Source organism: Myotis lucifugus, unplaced genomic scaffold (assembly GCF_000147115.1).
Source record: "Myotis lucifugus unplaced genomic scaffold, Myoluc2.0 scaffold_18, whole genome shotgun sequence".
NCBI lineage: Eukaryota > Metazoa > Chordata > Mammalia > Chiroptera > Vespertilionidae > Myotis > Myotis lucifugus.
The window spans coordinates 11,168,612-11,187,245 of NW_005871066.1; the positions used below are offsets into that span (position 1 = coordinate 11,168,612).

Below are 18,634 nucleotides of genomic sequence, written 5' to 3' on the forward strand. Positions count from 1 at the left end.
CCAAACCTGTTAGTCCATTCATCCTTAGGATCCTGTTGAGTGTGACCATTCGACAGAACATTCTACTGCTGAAATTTCCCTAGTGCTCCCATCCACCGTAAACAGACCATAGAAGTGATGGGTAAGGAGCTATGAATATGGAGAAATTCATCTCACTTCAGATTTGAGATTTCTGCTCAAATTAGTACTGCCTTGTAAAAAGAGAACTGATTTGGTCCTTTCTTCAGAAACTGAAATGAGACTGTTTCAATAACTATGTGCTTTGTTTAATGGCACCCTATTATGTTTATCACCCCGCATTTTGCTCATGATCTTTTCACAGTGCCAGGCACTGACTGGGCCACAGTTCTTGGGGCAGGGTTGTGTAGTCATTAAGAGTACAGATGTTGGAACCAAGCTGCCTGGTCTTTCCTTCACCACTTCCTATCCATGTGACATCAAGCAAGTTACTTAATCTCCCTGTGCCTCAGTTTCCACATTTGTAAAATGGAAGTAATAATAGTACCTACCTCCTAGAGTTGTTATGAGGACGGACTGAATTCATATTTGTAAAGCATCTAGTCAACGACATAACAGTGTTGGAAATCAATAACTACATAAAGAACCATTGAGGCTTACTTATGCCTTTGTAAACATTCTCTATGAAACAAAAGAACTTTAAGAGCTAAATTTCTCATTCTTTTTTAGTGAAGACCTGTTTTGAAAGCAATGCCCTACACTACGCTATTTAATAAGAATGGAAAGAAGTCATCCTGGCTGGCCCCAGCCTTTTCAGGTGTCTCTCACTGCGGGGACTTGCAGATGAGTCAGTGATTTGTCTCTTGGGCTTTTCCTTTCAACCTGTAAGCCCAATTAATTTATTTTTCTCTTTGGAAGATCTGCCTTGAGAAGCTCTCCTTTTATGTGATGCTACAGCTTGGGGCATCTCTTCTTTGGCAGACAAACATAAGCACTTAGAAGCATGCCTTCTGGCCGCAGAGGTAGGCTGGTGACTCACAGTGGCCCAGCTGAGTCTCTAGTCTCCCCCACGCTGGGTATTTGAGAGAGCTGTATCCTATAGGCACTTCAGGCACCGTGTCTAATTGTTCAGAGGAATCATTAAGTCACTCCCATGCACAGAATACATCACAGTGTTCTCTCCAGTGTAAATCCCTATTCTCCCTGTTATAGTGCCCAAGGCTTTGAGTCTAAAAAGGCATTCCTCACAATCCATGCTGATTCACTGGTTTCCCAGCCTTTGTTATGTGCTTACCTGCTGGCATACCTGCTATAAAGAGGGTGAGGATGGCTATAGGTGGTGCTATCACCAAAGAGAATTTAGAAGTATGCTTCCTAATATTTGGAGCTGAATTTAATTACGCAGTGAGCTCAGTGAGCAAAAGAAAAAAGGTAAATGTCATGTTGGGGGGGGGAAATTGGGGGGGTTATTTTTTATTCATTAGAGCATATGATTTTAATTTTTTCCAAAAAGCATATGTAAACTTAGTTCGAACAAAATTTACAGGCTCAGAGAATTTATATTAGTTGAAACAAACTTCCCAAGCAAACCATGGAAATCAATGGGAGAGTTTTTAAGCCCAAAATTCATTTTTTTCACCTTGAGTAGAAATAATTGTCATTTCTCATACAGCCTTGAAAATGAGCTGACTGACATTGTAGCTGGCCATGAAATTGTTTTTACTCACCCACCCTCTATTCAGTGCAAATATCACATACTCTATAGCTATGTAAACATTCTTTGCTATTAGCATGCCCAAAGTTCTTCTAGATTATATTAAAAATGGGTGTTTAATATAATCTCAAGTGTAGTGGTAATATATTGAAAACTACGGATGGTTCCCTGGCATTCCTTCTGACTTCTAACATGACTTTATTGGGGACTTTTACTTATTTGTGTAGCTTATTTCTTCTATGCAGCTCTGAGGGGGAAAGAAGTTAACTCGAAACACACTAAATAAAAAATGAGTGAATATAGGAAATGAGAGAAAGCAAGAGGGTTATAGGAAAGAGAAGAGGAAATGGGTTAGTAAATAACAGCAATGCTAGCTGACAACAAGTAGAGTGTCCTGTTTCTTTCTACACTTTAAAGTGAGTTGGAAACGGAATCTCTTTGGGCGTGTGGAGCTATGAGAGGCAAGTCTTGTGTGACCTCTCCCTATTGGTTGGTGCTGACCTTGGTCTTCCTGCCTGGTGACACTTTGGTGGGGTTTCTCTTTGGGGGCTCTAGTTTCCAGATTCCTAGGTGTCTAAACAGCACAGCCTTTGCCCTTTGTCCTTAGCAAAGCAAATATAATCAACTGCTCATTTAGAATTCATTCTTAAGGTCAAACTATTATTTCTCATAAATGCAGCACATTGAGCCTTTTGTGTAGCCAAATCTATTGTTTAGTATAATTTTTTCTAAATACTTTTTTTTTCTTTTAGCTGAAATACATAGCGACAGTATTATCCTACGAGATGACTTTGATTCCTACCACCAACTGGAATTGAATCCAAATATATGGTAAGTTACAGGAATACGCCTCACTTGGAGTTTTTTTTAATGCAAAAAAGAAATAGTGCTGATGTTCCCTTGGAGCAGTTTCATAAAATTAAATTTTTCTTTAGTGCTAAGGTATCAGTAAGAATCGTTTAACTAGGGACCTGGGCTTAATGTAGACTGCATACTGTCTATTCCTGACTTCAGAATTGAATCTAGGTATCCCTCAAAGCCATGGGTGTGGCTAGAGGTTTTGTTTTCAGTTGTAGACATAGAAAACATTAAGTTTTAATGTGTCTAATTATTGCATTTATTCCAAGCAAAAGAACGGAAATGGTTTATCTGAAATGACAGATGATCTGAATCACACTTCCAAATAACTTCTAAGCCATTGGGTCAACTCACTATTATACTCCAATCACTTCTTCAAAGGCTAATTAGGCACAATTTCATGAGTATTTTGAGGGCAAAGATATAATGAACCAAAACTCATTTGTTAAAAATTCATTGACATGGGCACAGACAACAATGTAGTGATCGCGGGGGCGGGGAATGGGGGATGGGAGATGGGAGATGGGAATGGAGGTGGAAGAGGGTATAGGGGAGATAAATGGTGATGGAAAACATTAAATTTATTTTTAATATAGAAACTTGTTGAATACATACATGGATGCATGAATTTGTTGGCAATTGTATCTTTGCTGACTTTGGATAAACAGGCCTGTCCACCCAGAGCTACAATCAGTCTGTACAATTTAAGAGAATATCTGAATGTGGATTTTCTGTGATACTCAGTGTTTTTGTATACACAATTACAAGTTCAAGATAAAATAGAAGATCTAATATAAACTTTCACACTTCAACCAAAATCCAAGCAATACTCAAGAGAATAACCATTTTATCCTCAAATGTTACCATATGATATCCATTTCTGATTCTGTTCAACAAATATTAAGCAATAATTATTTTCTTTATACAGTGAATTAAAGGCAGATATGGTTTTTTCTGTCAGGTAATTTATAGTTTAGTAAAGGAAACAATAAAAACATTTCTTGGAAGAAGTGGCCCTTTACCTGAGAGTAGCAGATGACATATAGAGAGTGTTGCTGCTTAAACGCTGGAAAGAGGAACTTTTTATGTCTTTTCTAGAAGGAAGTATAGATCTATATAGTATAAATATATTAACAGAATCAGACTAGACAGCCATAAAGTCTCATAATTTATATGCAATTTAAAGAAATAATTTATCAACAAAATTTCACCTTCATATGAACATAACCTAAATTAAATTTCTTAAAATAAATTGAAACTCTTTATTAATAAAAGGCAAAAAAACCCCAAAAGAAAAGAAAAACACCGAACACCAAAAACTTTCTAAGCACAGCTTTTACCCAGGAAGAATTCTCTACTTCTCCTGACACTTGGCTTTTTCATATTCCATTAATGTAGATGTTATCGGATGATTTGTTTCTTTCAAGGCAAGTTCATTTCTGTCAAGCTAATTCATTTTCTTCAGTGAGTTTTCCTGACAAATACAAAATGTGACTTTTATGTAGTTCAAATTCTGTTGTTTTTAAAATCAATGAAACGTGATTGATTTTGCTTCACCCATTTTCATGACTGATCTATGATTTCCTGACCAGAGTTATGGATTTTGTGTCCCTTTTATTTAAGGTATGGTTTTCCCTGTGTTTTAAAAAAACCTTTTATTAACTCTAAAAAGCCACATACTTCTGTCTTCTATCAAATATGCTTCAGAGTAAATTCACTTTATCCCTTATTGCCCACCAGCTCTTTCATCTAGCCTTTTTCAGATAAACAAACAAACTACAAAACAAAGCAAGAACCCAAACTATGAATCTATCATCATTTGAGAAATGACTTTGTTGAATAAAAGGTGTCAGGGTTTCTGAGGTCAGGCCAGTCTGGTTTGACTCTTGAACTAGGCACTTGCCAGCTGGGTACCTTGAGAAAAGCAAAAGCCTTGCTTCACCTCTCTGAGCTCCATTGTCTGGTCAGTAGAAGTAAGACTAATACTGTCCTTAGAGCGCTGTTTTAAAGACTGGTAAGTCTGAAGAGGTCTGGCACCATGCCTGGTGCACTATAGGTGCTCAATACAAGTTAGCACCCTCCCTCATTCTCTCTCTCCTTCCCTACTCCCTCCCCCCTCCCCCCTCCCCCTTCCCTTTCTCTTTCCCCACCCTTCTCTTCGTCTCCCTTTTCCCTTTCTTCCTCCTGTGGTGTATTTGCACATTGGTCTCCTTACCTCCTTTATGCCTAGGTATGAACAAAAATCATTATTATTAACATTATCTTCAACCAGATTACTTAAATGAGTCTCCAAGTCTTCCCTTGTTGCATCTGGATGAAAAATAGACATCAAATTAAATATATCTGTATTATATGGTATTTGGAGTATAATGAAAATTTAGTATGGCAGAATCATAGAGAAGGGAAAAAGAGGTATTGGATGCCTGAAACTCCTTAAAAATAGACATAAACTCCCTAAAGCCAGAAACCAGAACCCAGTAAAATCAGATATCTCAGGAAATATTTTCAATAAAGTAAGAACAAAGCCAACTTTGTTTTCTAACTTCACTCTCCTGAAATCTGTTTTCTTGTACACATATTGGCATGTGAGTTTTGTTCCTTATGATATTGCCTTTGATTCTCTTCAGCCCGCGAAATTAGAAGCCACTGGGTAAGTTTGTGGCAGCGTGGAAGGAGGGTCCTTGCTGCCAGCACCATCCCTGTGCCACTGCCACACAGGCAGAAACGAAGTGCCCGGTGTGCTGCCTTTGGCCAGAGTCCCATGACTAAATGCATCACCAAGTAATTTTCCGCAAGAGAAACATGTGCTACTTTTATGAGCATGTTTCTTCCATATGGTTCAAAAGGCATCCTATACATTGTTTAATTTGCAACTTTTAAGGACAAGCAAAAAGAGAAATTAAGAAACTTGTCATGTCTATACAGTGATGGAGAGGTAGATCAGTTTAAAAGTTAATCACGCATAACGTATTTGCTTCCCTCAACGTTATCTAATGAAATGAACTTTCTTTCTCTCTATTTCATGTAATTCTTGACATCCAAGTTTCTTATCTCATGTACAAATGACTATACATAAAGATAAGGAGAACAAAATGATACTACTATTATTATGAATTAACATAACAGCCAGGTAACTATTCCAAGTGTGTGACAGCAGTTGGAATAGAACCAAGAAAGTTTGTTACACCAGCTCAATATTGAAAGTACTGTCTATCTCCTTAGTTTAAATATTAGATTTGATCTAAAAAGTAATATGTGTACTTAGTGAAAAGTTCAAGAATATTAAGAAAATAATGCAAACAAGTCTTGCTCCCACACTAGACCTATGTCCCCTTCCCCCGAAGGCAACACTGTTAACAGTTTCTGCCAGTCCTCCCAAAGTTGCTTGTGCTCACACAGGCATAGCAGTTATGAATTCTGATCACAAACTTGGGTATCAGAGAAATAAAATGTTCTTTATTCTTTCATAACCCAACTTAATTTCTTTTTATTGTCCCCCAGTGATGGAAACTTAATTTCAGTCAACTTTGGCTTTCCCTCTCCCATTTTTCTGATGTTGTATCTAAGTTTCAGATAAATTATTAGTGCAAAAGCCAGAGGTTCTCTAGTCATCTGTTCCTGCAGATACTCACTGAGTCCTCCCCAGCTCATCTAGTCTGTGGTGACTAGTCCACGCTGATAGCCTTCATCTCTCTCCTGTCCACTCCTTCTGGCCAGTGGCTCTGTTTTGAGCCCTGCTTAAGGGCATGGAATTGTTCTGTTACTCCTGGACCTGGACTGTGGGCCTCTTTGTGATGCTATGCTTTGGTGTTCTATCAGGAAGCTTTGGTCCTTCTGCCTCCCTGAAATGCAGAGCATAGAATGCTTTTGCTGTTTTCCCCCAAGTCTCTCTGGGCCCTGATAAGGAAGTGGCCCTTTATCTTCCCACTCTCCCAGTGGGTTATGATTGCTTTGTTGAAATGAGAGCTGAGAGGTAAAGTTACAAGTAAAGAGAACAACAAACGCCCTTCATGGGAATATAGTGGTGGCTCAGGTTTGATGAGAGTGAAGCTTTTTCACCTTAACTTTGCCCAGATGCTGGTCCACACACAGGTATACTAGTACCTCTGGAGTTGCAATAGTAACTTCATCATTTCAAATGTGTCACTGAACCCAAGGGGGTGAGAGAGAGTATGGATGGAGCCATACCAGTTTATCAGCACTGCTGACAGCGCCCCATTATCAAGTATGTTCAATACAATTGCACTACTGATGATAAAGAGGATCAGTATTTATTCATATATAGAGAGACAGCCCTCCAACACCCCTCCCCCCAAAAGTGGGAAGAAAAACCTCATGTAACTATCTTTAGAAGCTATGTAAAGACTTGCAAATATGCTTTATCTCATTAACATTTCACTTAAGCATCTGCTACTTTCATCAACCACACTTTCATAGTTCTTTTTTATGAATTAAATTATTTAATCAATTAATTGATTGTTTTTTAAATAATAGGCATAGCCAGCAGCCTGTTGCTTGTGTGTTTTTTTTAAAAATATATTTTTATTGATTTCAGAGAATAAGGGAGAGGAAGATAGAGAGAAAAACATCAATGATGAGAATCATTGACCAGCTGCCTCCTGTACAACCTCTACTGGAGATTGAGCCCACAACCGGGCATGTGCCCCGACTGAAATCGAACCTGGGACCTTTCAGTCCACAGATCGACACTCTATCCACTGAGCCAAACCAGCTAGGACGAATTAAATTATTTTAATATGATATTAACACTGCCAGTATTTCATATGAATGGAGAGAACTAATTTTTTATTAAAAGGAAATGTACCTGGTAGCAAAAACTGGGAAAATCTCAGGGATCCATCAATGACAGAATGAATAAACAGTAATACACTCATACAATAGAATACTACTGAGCAATAAAAAGGAATGAATTATTGATAATTGAAACAACAGGGCTGAACCTCTAAATATTATGTTAAATGCAAGAAGCCAGGCCCAGACTAATTTTTACTGTGTGGTTTCATTTATATGAAATATAGATTAGGCAAACTTACTTACAGTGATAGAAATTAAATCAGTGGTTATTTCAGGGATGGGAGATTTACTGGAAAGGGCCATGAGGAGCTTTCTGTAGTAATGAACATATTATATATCTTGAGAGAGCATGGGTTACATAGATGTGTGCATTTGTCAAAACTTAAGATCTATGTGTTTCACTGTGTACAAATTTACTCAAGATTTTTCAATAATAAGAAAAGCAATGAGATGAAATAGACATTTCTGTTTCATAACTTGGAGTTTAAAGAGAGAGAGTTAAAGGAACTAAAACGTGAATGAATTCTTAAAAACTATTTAAGTTTTCTTAAGAAGTATCTTTATACTCCTAGCAATTACAAAATCAAGGAGGAATCTTTGTGTGGCTTAGCAGATTAGCCCTTTAATGCTTGTTTTCTGATGATCACAGAAGACATACACAGTTATAACATCTCTAGGCTCTGATGTTCTAGTGGGAAACTAGGGACTATTACAAAACATGATGATAAATGGCAACTAGAGGACAACAGATGTTCCCCATCCAGCACAATAATGATAGCAGAGATGTCCTTGTTATCAGAGATCAGGGAAGAACAGGAGTCACTCCGCAGAAGGAGCATCTGAGATGAGTAAGTTGTGATGTCAACAGGGAGATGAGACATCAAGAAGAAAGACGCAAATGAAGTTGTTTCAGGTCCTTTGGTACGTGAAGACCTCTGTCAGTTGTTAGTCGCTTTATCATACAGAAAGCCCACAATTTACAGCTAAGGAAGCTAAAGCCATGGCTGGCATTGCATAGGATTACTTGAATCAAGAAAAGACTAGAACATTTTCACTTTTACAGGTAAAAGATAAGACTACAAGGTCAGCCTGGCCAGCATGGCTTAGTGGTTGAGCATCGACCTGTGAACCTGGAGGTCACGGTTCGATTCCCAGTCAGGGCACATGCCCAGGTTGTGGACTCGATCGCCAGTGTGGGGTGTGCAGGAGGCAGCCAATCAGTGATTCTCTCATCATTAATGTTTCTATCTCTCTCTCTCTCTCCCTTCCTCTCTGAAATCAATAAAAAATAAAAACAAACAAACAAAAAAAGACTACAAGGTCAGAGAAATAGAGATCTCAAATTACTGCTTCATTTGGTATTTTCTTGAAAATGCTAATTTATTGGAGCGGTTATCCTGAAATGGAGCAAAAAGATTGGTAATTTGGCTCATTAAAGGTAATTTTCTTTGACAAATATAATTGACTCAACAGAGAATATGAAAAGACAGATTTTAGGATGGGGGTTGAGTTATGCCAGCTGGAGTTTTAGTCCGTGATAATAGCCTAGCCCAAAAGAGAAAAGAAGTCAAGCCAACAGTAGAACGACTTCGTAGTTCTTTAGTGTCTTGGATTCCCCATAAATAATAAAAATGGGACTCAATTTATTAGCCAAGTATGAGAATCATAATTAAGTGCAGTTTCAAGGTAATCAGAAAAAAGTAAGATTGATGAACATTGTCCCCGAGAAAGAAACTGGATAAAAGTACATAAACGTGGCTCGTTGTCCGACAGGCCTATGGGCAGTAAGCGTGGGAGATAGCGCTGGGTGAAGGGGAGCACCTAGCCATGGACACCGAAGTCTCCATACCACTGCTGAGGGATTCTCAAGAGATGGTTTTTGCAATGATAATCATTTATAAAACATATGCTCTAATAGGGTTAACTGATGGAACATGGAGCATAAACCTTACATTTTTTCAAGAGCAAGTTACTAAGGGAGATTGTGAATAATGAGAACAATCGGGCAAAATATTTTCTCTGATGACATATCTTTTCTAGAACCAATTATATATCAGTGTATTTTGAGGTTTCAGAATTAGAATTTGGTCTACAGGGTTTGATGGTCCAATATTCTGATCTTATGTGCATCTTTTCTACTTTTTCTCTCACTCCCTCCCTCTTGTTCCACCATCTCTCATTCTCTCTTCTCTTTTGTTAATAAGTTTATTCTCTTATTACAAAATTCCTCTCTAACCTTCCTCTCTTGCTTCCTTCCCTCACTTTTCTTATATGATGTAATTGCTGTGGGATAAAGCTTTACATGCAATAGAGGGGTTATCCAGAGGTGGCCCACTAATAAAATAAGGTATGAATCTGGAGGCGTATTATTTCCTTCTTTAATCTCTGTTTTAGATGACAGAAACAAGAGCTCGCTTGGTGGAATTAAATGTCAAGTACATTTGAAAGAGTGAGAAAATATTTCTTCAAGCAGCATGTAGTGGAATTCACCATAGTAGGAGGTCAGAATATTGTATGTAGTAGTAGCATATTAGAGGGTTATTTTAGCTCGAATACTATTTGTCATTGTACATGTTAACAAAAGAAAGATCAAATTTAAAACTCCTTAGTGAAATAAGAAGATTTTTCTTACCTTCCTCAGTGAGAAGTAAGAAGAAAGAGTGAGCTATAAACAGAGTTTGTAATTTTCACCTTTGGAGCATGTTTTAGCTCCTTAGAAATAAGTCATGACATCATTGAAGGTGATATTATTCTCAGTCTTATAGAGTGAATTTTCCTTGCTGTTTTTTCTAAAAATATTCCACATTTACAAAGAGAATAGATTTTTTAAAGAGCTTGATCCTTTATAAGTAGTCATGCCCTCTTTATCATAAAACTGTCTATGGGCAAAAGTTGAGTGTTCTGGTTGTTGAGGTTTGAACGGAAAGTACAAGGAGCTCCAATGTCTCCAGAAGAAGTCAGCTGAGTGACCCGCTACCAAATGGCCCACTGGGTCCTCTTTACTTTGGTGGAGTCACTGTCCCTCATCTGTCCTGGCCTTGCAAGCTCGCACATCAGATTTTGTCACTATCAGTGTTGGCTATACCTGGGGGAAGAGACGTGTTATCTTTGGGTCAGGAAAATTACAAGTACTTTTTATAGTCAGAAACAATATGGAAATTATTTTAAGATCTCCATTCAGAAGTGCTGGTGAATAGACAGTTCTGGCTTGTTGAATGCCAGATTGCTTCTTCTGAGGCTGAGTCCCAGACACTGACTCCTCCTTCAGAGGCAATAAATTATGAACAGATAATACAGTGTCCTCCGTCTTGGGGCAAACAGCATGCATCTCAAATGAGAATTTGATGGTAACTGATTGTCAGCGAGTTTCCAGGTGATTAACTTGTTTCAGCAGCGTGCCTGACTAAAGGCTGAGTGATTTCCCTCTGATCTGATCAGAAGAATGAGCCATGTAATTAGACTGCTCTTGAGGAAATGATATTTCAGTTATTTATTTATTGTTATCAGGATGATGTCACCACCATCCATTCATAAATCTCCAGTTGTGAGAAGGAGCCCAATTTTCTCATTAATCCACCTGCTCTGCCCTGTATCCTGAAAGTCCCTTGTAAGTCACCATGGTAGGTGGGGCCCCTGGTCTCCAGAGACATTTCACTTTATCTTCCTCTGTGTGTCCTGAAAGGGTGCCTTGGCTTGTTTTCCAGCTTAATAATTTCAAAATCAGGACTAAAACATAATTATACCTTTACAAGTGTGCTCTCTACAGCACAAATGCATATCACTTTATCCCAGACAAATACTAGTAAAAGCCCCAGTCACCTAAATAATAAAAAACAAAGATAGAGAATTAACACCAAAATAACAATTTCTCAACTTCCAAGGAGCTTGTAATAGTGAAAAACAAAACTTTGGTTCAAAGCATTTCTTTTTCTTTTATGTTTATGGCTTGACCCTAGTTGTGTTGGTCAGCAAGTACCTGCCTTTATATTTACTGATTCTTTTATATTTTTGCTGGTGAAAAAATGATGGTGTTAAAGTGTATATATAAAAACTATTTAGAAATATTTGGAAATATTGAATTTGATTATGTATTCCAGTCCAGCAAATTCATTCTTAACATTTTCTATGAAGTCCATAATGTTTTTATTTTATTTTTTTACATTTTCACTAGCAAAATGAAATCCTTTTATAAGAGAAAAACATTAAGAAAAGTCATTGTAGCTTTTCAGAATAAACGCTGACAGTAAAAATGGTGACAAACTCTTTAATTGCACACTGTTTTTATAAAATCAGAGTTCTGTTCTGGCTGCATTAAAGTGCAATGGCAAGAATATTGTACAAGGAGCCAAGAAACCTGAATTCTGTTTCTGTTCCATCATTTGTAAAATGAAGGGGCGATGAGACTCGGTGATATTTTAGGTGCCCTCTGACTCGAACGTGCAATGATCTGTGAACTCTAGTAATAGATTAGCTTCATGTGGAACCTAAGTGTGTGATATATAGGTTCAACAAGGGTTTAACAAATTCAGGCTTTGCATGGTCTTTGGGGATAGCAAGCATTTCCATTAAAATGTCTTTTAATCATACCATTCATGGCAGAGCGGTGATTTGTATGATGTGCCATGGTATTTATCAGATTCTTATGCTCTGTTTTTCATATCGGGGAAAAAGAAAAGGAGTGGGAAGTTTTTTTGTTTGTTTTAGATTAGAATGATATTCGGTATTACTTTTCTTATTAGGCAGAGAAGCAATTCATTTCTAATTCTTAGCCTAGGGGGTCACATTCCTTTTTAAATTGAAAAACAGAAGTTTGTAACTGGGATTATTTAAAATTCCCTTCTTTCCACCAATCTCTGAAGAATATGTTATCTAGCTTTACAAAGCCCATTATTTTCCTGAGAAAATTAAATTGTGAGGCCACAGTTTAAATGTTAGGATCAGCGTTTTTTCCCCTCTGAGCCTGAAAATACTGGACCTGTCATCATTCAGCAAATTGAACCCCAGTTCTTAAGAACTCCTATAACTTTTCTATAGGGGAGAGTAGGACTTCAGACCACTAGTATTCTTCATAAAGAACACCCATTGGGTTAGTACCTAACTCTACTCAACAAGTTAAATTGTTAGACACAGAGGCAGTTTGAGAAAGAGAGGAGCATAGGACTTTAAGAGCACTTAGATATTGTTCTAAATTCTGGGGAATTATTTTTCTTGGAGTATGGATGTTTATTTCTACCTGTCAGTTTTTTAAACCTACCTTGTCTTTCTGACATGGATCACTAGTTTCTTCTGTGAAACCATGGCTACTAGTTGCCCTTTGTACTATCTGACCTCCATCAAGATCTTTGTGTTCATCATGAAATTATGATTTATCTTTTCCTTTATGGTAATGGCATTCATGTGTATGGTTATACAATGCTTACATTTAATGATAGAAAAATATTCAGAAGTTCATGTCATAGAGTCAGTATTAGGAAAGTCACCTTGATGGGCAGCACAGATGGTTAGGAACTTGAGTATAAATTAATCCATGGGCAATAGTCATGGGAAAGTAAGAGGAGATAGGCTCAGATTGATACACTTTGAAGGGTCATAATGATGGTTAGAGCTTTCCAGAAACCAGACTATGGACAATATGATTTCTTTCCCAGAAATCCATTTTGAACTGCTTCCTTTCTCACTTTGTGTATCTCCCTCTTTCCCCTGACCCCCAATAATATGCACTCCTATGATTTCAACCATATCCTAAGCTGTCATGTCAGTGCTGATCTTTCTCTGAAGTTCAGATACATACTATATAATAATCATTGTTAGCTGGGCATCTCCAGTTGTCAGCATAACCAGAGAGCAATCTCCAAGCTTTGTAATTCTCTAGAGTCACGCTGTCCAATATGGTAGCCACTAGTCACATGGCTGTTGAGCACTTGAAATGTGACTGGTCAGAACAGAGATGTGCTGTAAGTGTAAAATACACCTCACAATTTGAAGACTTATTATGAACAGAGAATATAAACTATGTCATTAATAATTTTACATTAATTAAATGTTAACATGTAATTTAAATATATTGAGTTAAATAAAATATTATTACAATTGATTTCACCTGTTCCTTTATATTTCTTAGTGTAGCCATTAGCAAGTTGAAAATTATATGTGGCTCACATTAATATTTCTATTGAATAGCAATATTTTAGAGTGTGCCCACTTTTCTCCACTTCCACCTTATCTCAAGCACTATTATGTCTTGCTTGTGTTACATCAATATTCCTGTCTTTTCTACCTCCAATCCATCATGTGCTGGAGAAATTTTCCTAAAAGTCGGGGTTGTATCATGACATCGGGAGTTGGATATTGGGAGTTTGAATTCCAGTTCTGTAACTTCAAGCAGTGCAACCTTGGACGATCATTTAATATCTCTTAGTCTCAGTTAATGAGGATAAAAAATAGAGGGAGGGGTTTTACATAAATTAAATGAGGCATTATTTGTAGAGTTTTTAGTACAGTACTTATTACTTGGTAATTGGTCCATGAAGCCTTTCATGTACTGTTTCCCACTTTCCAGCCCCATCCCTTGCCACCTTCTTCACGAACCAGTATAATTCCAACCAGACTAATGCACTGAAGTAGCAGTTCTTGTGTGTCATAATCTCTGCATTCGTTGTGCCCTATCACAACTCACCTTTCTTCTTTGGTTGGGTAACTAGTCCTCATTCAGGACCAGTTCTGGGACCACTTCCTTTAGGAGCTTTCCCTTTCTTCCTCAGTCTGAGTTAGGTACCATCACAGCCAGTGTACTCCTGTTATGAGGAATGAGGAGCTATGGAAAATGTGAGGGTTGTTGGAATTAGCAAGCACTTGGTCCAAATCACAACTGTGTGACTTGAGCAAATGCTTAACTTCTCTGAAGCTCAGTTATTAGTAAAATGACACCGACAGTTATCTTATCGAGTGGTTGAGAGATTTTAATGGGCTTTGGGGTATCTGGTACATAATTGAATGAAATGAATAGCTATCATTGCATTGGCATCCTATATTGCAATTGTGTGCTTGTTTCTCTGCCTTTCCTCCTGGAAGGAAATCACACTGTTTTATTTGTTTTTGTCCCACTAAAGCTCACCACAGTACCTGTGGGCCCTCAATATAAGTTTGTTAATTTCAAGAGTGAATTAATGAATGAGGAATGAATAAATAATTCCATTGGCAGCTAAGAGTGGGATGGGCATTCAGGTTTAAATTATAATAAATTTTGTTGACAATCGCAGTCAGACTGAGAAATTCTAGGAAAGGACATAAAAGACCTTGGCAGGAAGCTGACAGATTTGTTCCAGCAATCCTTGTTGAAGCCATTGTGTCTTCAAGTAGCAGCAACACAGTGAGTAATTCTAAATATTGATAATTCTAAATCTTTACGTTTCAACAGGGCACAAATGCCTTTAGAAATTTTATTTTAAGTTTCTGGAGCTATAAAGCACAGTGAAGAAGAGAAAGGTCTAGAGCAGTGGTTGGCAAACTGCGGCTCACGAGCCACATGCGGCTCTTTGGCCCCTTGAGTGTGGCCACGAAGTTTCAATCACACTGTACGTGCACGCCCGCACGTGGTATTTTGTGGAAGAGCCACCCTCAAGAGGCCGCAGTTTGCCGACCACTGGTCTAGAGGGATTGTTAAGCCAAATGCAGAGAAAGGCTGCATCTGTTTGCGTTTTTGCTTTTTTTTTTACTAGTATTTTAATTTCTGTTATTCCACAACGTAGAAGTGATTCTCCAAACATACCAAACATCTGTTGTCTATTCACTGTTTCCCTGATGCCAGGCTGTAGGCCATCTATGTTAGAATCACCTTTTTAAAAAAATATATTGTTATTGATTTCAGAGAAGAAGGGAGAGGGATAGAGAGATAGAAACATCAATGATGAGAGAGAATCATTGATCGGCTCCCTCCTGCATGCCCCCTACTGGGGATCGAACCTGCAACCCAGGCATGTGCCCTTGGCCAGAATAGAACCTGGGACTCTTCAGTCTGCAGGCTGATGCTCTATCCACTGAGCCAAACCAGCCAGGGCTAGAATCGCCTTTAAACAATATACAGATGTCTAGGCTGTACCTGAACCCTGTTTAATCCAAACTATGGGGGAAGGGAGATGTAATACATATGTTTTATACAGATATTATTTTTCTGATATAGAGTTGATTTGGGGACTGCTAATCAATACTTATAGGTAGGATTATTGCTATGGGAATTTCAACATTAGACCTCGGGTTTCACATCAGCAGTGATGTTTTTAGTTTAGAGTTACTGGGGGGAAATGGCAGATAGCCATTTTGAGAGGTGAACATTCTTTCAATTTTTTTCCTGTCAAAGTTGATGTTTCTTTCAAGCCATTTTACAATGACTTGTAGCCAAAAAATCCTCATATATCACTAAGTGAGAATCCCACTATAATATTTGTGCTCCGTCTCTGTACTTTTATCACATCACAGTCCTTGGGGAAAAAATAATGTATAGTTTAAAAATAGAAAAATAGTAGTAAAAAGTTCATGTAATAGGTTCTCTGTGAGGGAAAAAACAAATATACCAGTTCTGGATGAAAATGGTGGAAATCTGTAATAATAAAAATAACTCAGACACTAACACTTACATTGTTCTTGCCATGTGCCAAGCACTATTCTAAGTGCTTTGGACCTCAGGCCTTAATAATAGCTCTGTTCATGAAATTTTCTTATATTCATTCATTCATTCAACAGATTTTTATGGAATACAACATGCAAGGCATAAAATGGTGAACACGAGACATGTTGCCCTTATGAAGTTACAACTATATCTCTTCTAATGTCAAGGACATTTATTAGAATCTTGCTTCACAGTAATCAAAAGAGAAGACTTAAAAATCCTACTGATATTTGTAATGCTAGCATTGTAAATTCCCTACCAGAAATAGTTTCCTGTTTATTCTACAAAAAATAAAAATAAAAAATCATAGGTTCTTGGCATTGTTATCTCCTGGTGTAGGAACACAGCTCAAAAGGTTGGAATGAGAACAACCATTTATTTCATGCAATATACATATAGGAAATACCATTATTTGCCAATTTCTGACTCACTCTGCTTCTGCCTCTAGGATTTATGGGGTAACTGACACCTCTTCACACTTTTGTCTTCCGACTTTGATGGGTATTCCTACTCTCTTTCTCTAAAATTAGAGAAATGCTGAAAGAGCATAATGCAGTGATCTCCCAAACAAAGGGCACAGTGCTCTTTCTACAATGTTTGGCACCTGGAATGTGAAAGTCTTTGAAAATGTTCTTTCTGCATGAAATACAGCTCTCATGTGGTTTGAGGTTCAGACAGAGGAAACAGATCTATCTTTCTCCATGTTAGGTATGTAGTGATGGTAGGTCGAAATGTTGCGATGCAGAGCATTGTGACTGTTCCTGTAAATATGCAAAGTCAAATCTAGAATATTCATAAATCCATTTTCTACTAAAAACATGGATACATTTATTTTTGAAATCATAATCATAATAAATCCTAAGGATTTATTAAGCACTTCATTTTACAGTAATAAAGCAGACAATTAAATCATTTGCAAAGTAAATGTAGGAACTCAGTATCCAAACTTGGCTTGAATTAGAATTTGTGTATATTTCATATTTAATAAGTGAATTAAATATAGTCTGATTCCATTATTTTTAGCATGGTATATTTTCTAGACGTGCAAATTTATTTAAGAACAATGTGAACAATAATTTTAAACATTTATACTAATTATATCTCAGAAGATTTATAATTTGTAAAACATCTTTTGATTTCAGAGATACCAGTTTTCAGGTCATTATATAAGTATATATTACTTAGCTTATTTTTAATATTTACAGACATCCTTGTATTGGACATATACATTATATATAATTATTGATAATGCCATCTGCCATTATTAAGAACTAAGAGATTGGTTCTGGACTCTATTTTTTATACATTCTCTCCTTTAATCTGCACAATAGCTATGTTAGTTTACATCGGTATTATTATCCTCATTTTGCAGGTGAGAAAACTGAAACTTTGGGAGGTTAAGTAACTTACCCACCACTGCAAGTAACTAAAGAATTGGGATTTAAATTTAAGTCTTTCTGGCTTCATGGTTCCTTAACATGTCACAATACATTTGCTTTCCTCAAAATGTTGATATGAACTAAATAGCAATAACTATTACATCTTTCCTTACCTGAGCAATAAACCACTTTGTGCTGCTTAGTTCTCAGACCGGGGATGCATTCTGTGTTCCCACAGGGTTGAATGTCGCAACTGTGAGATTGGAGAACAGTGCGGCGCCATTATGCACGGCAATGCTGTCACCTTCTGTGAGCCATATGGTCCGAGAGAATTGGTAAGTACATGTTATTATGTACATTATTCCAAATACATCGTCTTTACTAAGCTTTTTGCCAACATCTTCCTTATCATGGGGCTTTTATTAACAGGTTATATTTTTCACCCCTATGTCACACATTATGTTTCAAATTCATTAACTTTAAAAGTGGTCAAATGACTGGCTTCCACACTAAAAAGAGGGAAAATATGGGCATAATATGAGTGACATATGACATATATTACACATCTATCTATATATATTTAAATAATTTATGACTTCACAAGTTCTTGTATAAAGTTTTACTTCTAAATTTATGTTCTCCTCGCAAGCCAGGAATGTTAGATGAGCAATTTGGTCACATGATTTTTAAACTGTGTTCCCTAATCAGAAGAACTTTTGATGATTTTTTTTTAAGTGAAAGAGTACAGTGAATAAACCAGTTCTTAAAATTTGTGGTTTATGCAAAATTGTTCAAGAGCACGTTACTTTCCTTTAATTAATAGTGATGAGACTTAGCTTGCCAAAGATCATTTCTTAGATTATATGTGAAATGACACTTGAGCATTCTCAGTTGAAAACAATGAAACCAGGAGCCAGCAGCACGTGGCTAATGAGCCTGTTGTTCCTTGATACTTCTTTTTGGCCTCAAGAGCAGTTCATTTCACATTCTTGAAAATGGATTAGGGCAAACGTTATATTATTCTGGCCCAATTCCTTTGCACCTCCTACTCTTCTCACAACATCTCTTCTGCTTTGCTTTTCTGCGTTTGACTTGAACTTCAGTGCTTCTCCTTTTCTCTCCCCATCTTCCTTATCGTGGGGCTTTCATAACAGTTTATACTTTTCACCCCTATGTCACACATTGTATTTCAAACTCATTAACTTTAAAAGTGGTCAAATGACTGGCTTCCATACTGAAAAAGGG

The 18,634-nt window shown here is 37.2% G+C and overlaps 1 protein-coding gene across 1 annotated transcript in view; it reads left to right on the forward strand.

Annotated features, from left to right (window-relative positions):
• The window catches only part of RELN (reelin), a 419,315-nt gene that overhangs the window by 183,129 nt on the left and 217,552 nt on the right, over positions 1–18,634 (forward strand). The window contains 2 exon segments of the mRNA XM_006085409.3: positions 2,425–2,503; positions 17,628–17,724. Coding sequence (XP_006085471.1) covers positions 2,425–2,503; positions 17,628–17,724 — 176 coding nt within the window.